General features: G+C 38.4%; 1 protein-coding gene across 1 annotated transcript; it reads right to left on the bottom strand.

Annotated features, from left to right (window-relative positions):
• Window positions 1–1,120: 1,120 nt before the first annotated feature.
• LOC104947388 (bifunctional ATP-dependent dihydroxyacetone kinase/FAD-AMP lyase (cyclizing)-like) lies at window positions 1,121–4,979 on the bottom strand (the record flags this gene model as incomplete). Its single annotated transcript, XM_010773388.1, has 7 exons — window positions 1,121–1,205; window positions 1,290–1,324; window positions 2,084–2,173; window positions 3,500–3,578; window positions 4,162–4,349; window positions 4,609–4,713; window positions 4,787–4,979. Coding segments are annotated over 7 exons (775 nt in total), but the record flags the coding sequence as incomplete, so codon positions are not given.
• Window positions 4,980–5,297: the final 318 nt, after the last annotated feature.

The following is a 5,297-nucleotide window of genomic DNA, read 5'->3' as shown; positions in this document are numbered from 1 at the left end:
AACATGTTATAATATATAATAAATGTGAAGCCTTGTTATATAAGCTGTCCACCATGTCAATATATTTCTCTTTTTGCAGTGTATTGGTCTTTTGTAGAGGTTTTTCATTGCCAGCTAAAATCTTGCCTAGCAGCACATTGGTCAGAACCAGCCCTGGTGTCATCCCCTCAGCACCCCCCATTTGAAACATGTTCCCACGGCTATGTGTGTGTATGTGTGGCGCGAGTGAGAGGGAACGCGCACACCTTACGTGTATTGTTGTTGTTAGCATCTGGTGCTAGCTAGCTGCGCTAACGGATATAAGGAGCTGTTTCAATGAAAACAGAGGAGCGACATTTCGCCGACAACTGCGCCGAGCACTTGACTTTATGCAGGAAGCCAGACAGTGGGACATTGTACGAAAAGTCAGCACGCTCAGCACGGATAGTGCGCGCAACATGATTGCAGCGTCCTGGCAGCTCCCGTTCAAGCATATATATGCCTTGAGTTGCACATAGCTCCAACGATCCATCACAGTGTCTCTACACACACACACACACAGTATTGTATGAGAGAGGTTCCAGGTTGAATTGAGGCGACTATTTGTAATGTTCAGAGGTTGTTGTGTTTAATATTCATGAGAATATTTGTCATTGTTCAAATGATAATAAACAAACATCTGCATAAAGCATATTTGTCCACTCATATGTTGATTAGAGTATTAACAACTTGAAAAATATCCCTCTAAGGTACATTTAGAACAGATAAAAAATGTGCGATTAATTTGCGATTAACTATGGACAATCATGCGATTAAATATTTTAATCGACTGACAGCCCTAATATATATATATTTTAAATATTTTTCTAGTTCTCTATCTGTGTTTTAAATGTTTTACTTTTATGTATACACCATGACATCAAGTCAAATTCCTCGTACGTGTCAACTTACCTGGTAATAAACCTGTTTCTGATTCAGATTTTAAATATCACATTCTATTTACGTGTAAATAGACTTTTGCACCATTATTTAATAGAATTTTTGTATTTTATTATATAACTATGTTGCATTGTTGGAGGAGCTCGGGTCAGAAGAATTTCATTGCCATTTTTTACACTGTAGCTTAATTTGAATCAAATACCTGACTTGAGCGGCAGATGTGATTGGCTGTCATTGTTGGTCATGTGATCTATCATGGTCTTCACCACCTCGTCAGCAGACGCCACCTGATTAAGAGGAATTATTAAGACGAATAAGTGAGAATATTAACAGAAAAAGGGTAAAAAGATTCTTATTGTAAGCTGACTAACCTTTGATCTCTTGATTCCAGGCTCACCGTGGATCCCTGAAGATAAAAACAATGCAGTCAACGTTTAGAAATAACAGAGTTTAATACCATTTATCTCTCTTATTGCAGTTTTGACGCTTTATTTCCCAATTTCCAATGTGTATGTGATGCATTAGCCAGCAGGAAAACAGGCTGCATAGGTTACTTCTCAGGTATCGTCCCAAACACTTGGGACAAAACAATTTAATTCAAAGAGAGCATTAACTGTGAGTAAAAACTAGCCTACTTTTGCAGTAATTAAAACCTCTTATAACTTAATATGAACCTTTTCACCATGGCCTTTGACCCCTAACCTATCACAGTCCCCCTACTTCCACTCCTACTGCTATTTATTACATTTAAAAACATTTATTTTATTATTTGCCCCTTTTGTTTGTTTGTTTGTTTGTTTACCATGTAAAATGGCCTTGGGTCCCTTGAAAGGCGCTATACAAATGTAATCTATTATTATTATTATTATTATTTGTAATACACCTAACAGTTTTATAATCTATTTCAAGATGTTAATTAACCTACAGTGGGAGAAAGACATTCAATTGGTACCAACATATTTACTACATTTATATAAAGTAAGTAGGGACTATATCCGCAGTAAGCACGATATTTCGTGAGGTAAAATATGGTAAGAATATTTGAAAAAATAATGGGTAAAATATCAAATAATAACAATAATAAAAATACAAAAAATCAATTGAAATGTCTCTCTTCTTCACATTTCCACCTTTTCTCCTCATCCATCTCTCCCCCTTTCCTCACCCAACCCAATCTCCATGTCTCCCGGCGGCAGGTCAAAAGAGGGGAGACAGCCGGGGACACTGCAGGGAGACAGACTCACCCCCAGAGTCCCTGTAACACACACACACACACACACTGTTATATCCAAAGAGGAAGATTAAAGAGGAAGTTTGTAAACAAAATATGACTGTCAAGATGGAAACACGGTACACACACACACACACACACACACACACACACACACACACACACACACACACACACACACACACACACACACACACACACACACACACACACAAGCACAGGAAGTAAGGTTAGATAAAAGGAGATAAAACCCATAGGAAGAATGAAGGAAGGAATGAAGGAAGGAAGGAAAGAGGGAAAGTAACATATGAAAGGAAAAGGTGAAAAGGAAGAAGAGGGAAGGAATTGAGGAGAGTTTAATAGATAGCAAGAAGGAAGGAAGGACTGAAGGAAAGAAAGGAGGAAAAAAAGTAAATATGGCGGAAAGGAAAGATGATGGACAGGAATAAGGATGGAAGCAGGAAGGAAGGAAGGAAAGGAATGAAGGAAAGGAAAAAAGGAAAAGAAGGAAGGAGAGGAAGTGTGTGTTTTTGTTACCGTCTCTCCGGTGCTGGAGCTGAGGCTGGAGGTCGTCGACATGGCAACGTAGTTTTCGTCGGGTTCGTCGGGGTCGGAGGAGGGGGGGGAGGAGCTGTGAGCCGAGGGGGGTCTGAGTGGGGGGAGAGTGGAGGGACTAAACACACACACACACACACTTATTATTAAATATTATTGTTTTACAAATATTTAAAACAATAATAAGAAAAATACTATTACAATAATTTTTGAAATATAATAATTATTGTTGTTATTTATTTATTTGTGTTATTATAATTTAGTTTTTTATTATTATTAACTAGTATTTATATACTACTATTTATACTTTTATTTGTACAACTCCTAATACTTCTAAAACTTTGTAGTTTTTCTACTTTAATCCCTAATAAATCCACATGTATTAATAACCTCATGTAGTATCGGTCAGCTCCACAGGGGGCAGCAGAGAGCAGCTCAGATATTCACTGCCTCTGTGGTACACACTAAATATTGCATTACTTTGTATTTATTGTTGACGCTGCATTAACACACACACACACACACACACACATCCCATGTATACATCACTTCAGGGGACATTACATTGACTTACATGCATTTCCTGGAGACTTATCCTAATCTTAACCATAACCAACATATGCCTAACCCTAACTATTACCCTTACCCTAAAATTAATGATTCCCCTTATGGGGACCTCCATTTTGTCCCCATAAGGGAAGCCAGTCCCCACATGTGACTATGTAAACAGATGTAGGTCCCCACAAGGATAGTAATGCCAGGACACACACATAGTAAAAATTAAAAGAGACTCACCGATCCCCTTCAAAACCTCCGTCACCTTGGAAACAATCTGGACCAATGAGCAGCCTTCTTCTGCTAAAGCACCCGCCAGCTGGGAGAAAATGGGAGTGTTTTTTTAAGGGCATGTAGCATGAGGTGCAACGTTTTCAGAAACAAATAAAGACATACTGTATGTGGTCCAGTTGCATGATGGGAAGTAAAACACTGAAGTAGAACAAGAAACTTTATTCATCCCGGGTAAGTTAGTCAAATCAAATTAAATAGAATAAAAAATGTTGTCCACCTGGATGTGTACTTTTGTAAATTGTGTATCTTTAATATGTTGCACATGCCTCTAATTTAATATTTAGCTATTTTTTGCGATAACAATGTACATTTAAGATTCAAATTAAATACAAATAACACAATAAAATTAAATAATAATACAAAAGATTGGTTATAAGAAATACACAGCAAGGAATACATTAGGTTCAATTATATTAATAAAATATAATGTTTTTATTTTTAACTTCTTATGTTTATATTAATATATTTTTATTTTTAATTGGAGCAGAAAACCCAATGTCCCCCGGAAGAAGAATGTACACATTTTAAATTGACCTTGAATTAAGATTATCTCCATGTTGAAGCTTGTTGTTGTTGTTGTTGTTGTTGTTGTTGTTGTTGTGGTTTACCTTGTGTATGAAGATGGTTCCACACAGTCCTCTCCTTCCCGCCTTACTGGGTTGGTTGAAGGCGCAGTCGTCGGCAACTATCACCATGTCGACGTCAACGCCATGGTTACGGGCCTGCTCAGCAGCCAATCCGAAGTTGAGGCGGTCGCCGGTGTAGTTCTTCACGATGAGGAGGACCCCTGAGGCACCTTAGGAGAGAGAGAGAGAAATATACTTATATATATTTTATTATTGTTGATTAATTTCATTATTTTTAAAATAAATTAATAAAATATACAATTGTGGCTGCAAATATCTTATTATAAATAAAACCATAAGATAGTGTTGTAGAAAGTCAGTAGCTGCGTTTCATTTAATTACCCAGTGATGAACCCACACACACTGTACCCAGTGACTTACACATTTATTGCCCCTATAAACAAAATTAAAAACTGTGTATTTACGTACCTGCGTTGTGCAAACACAGAATGGCCGCCAGGATGCTGGCAGGAGGAGGAGAAGCAAACACTCCCCCTGCTACAGCTGCTGAGAGCATGCCTACACCCAGAAAACCTGCTCACAGGAGAGAGACATTAAACTACATTTGACAAATATGAATCTGAGGATAATCACTTCGAGTTCCTACCCCCGTGTGCAGGCTCGTGTCCGGACCCCCCTCCCGACAGCACAGCCACTTTCCCCCTGATATTGTTCAGGTCTGAGCGCAGCAGCACCCTGTGGCCCCCCCCCATCAGAGAGAGGCCCCCGCTGGCCCTCACCAGCCCACACAGAGCCTCGTCCACACAGACATCCACAGAGTTGATCAGCTTCTGTCTGGGCTGAGAGACACAAACAAACAAAGTCAACTGTAATGTCAATCTTTCAGTTTGTGTGTACAGACAGAGAGATCGAAATACCGTTTCCCACAATCCTGAATACAAATATATATATAAACATATGTATATACCTATATATATATATATACACACACAATCAACAGACACATGTATACATTATGCACACATTAAGATGTAATTAAAAGCACAACAATCACAATATATACAAAATAACAGTCACTTCAATATCTTTGGGAAATGTACATTAGTGCAAGACTGTCCATAGCAGCGTAACAAGTGTCTGGTGCTGGATTTGAGTGT

Source organism: Notothenia coriiceps, unplaced genomic scaffold (assembly GCF_000735185.1).
Source record: "Notothenia coriiceps isolate Sejong01 unplaced genomic scaffold, NC01 NC01_scaffold00012525, whole genome shotgun sequence".
Taxonomy (NCBI): Eukaryota; Metazoa; Chordata; class Actinopteri; order Perciformes; family Nototheniidae; genus Notothenia; species Notothenia coriiceps.
This window is presented reverse-complemented; position numbering and strand designations above follow the sequence as displayed.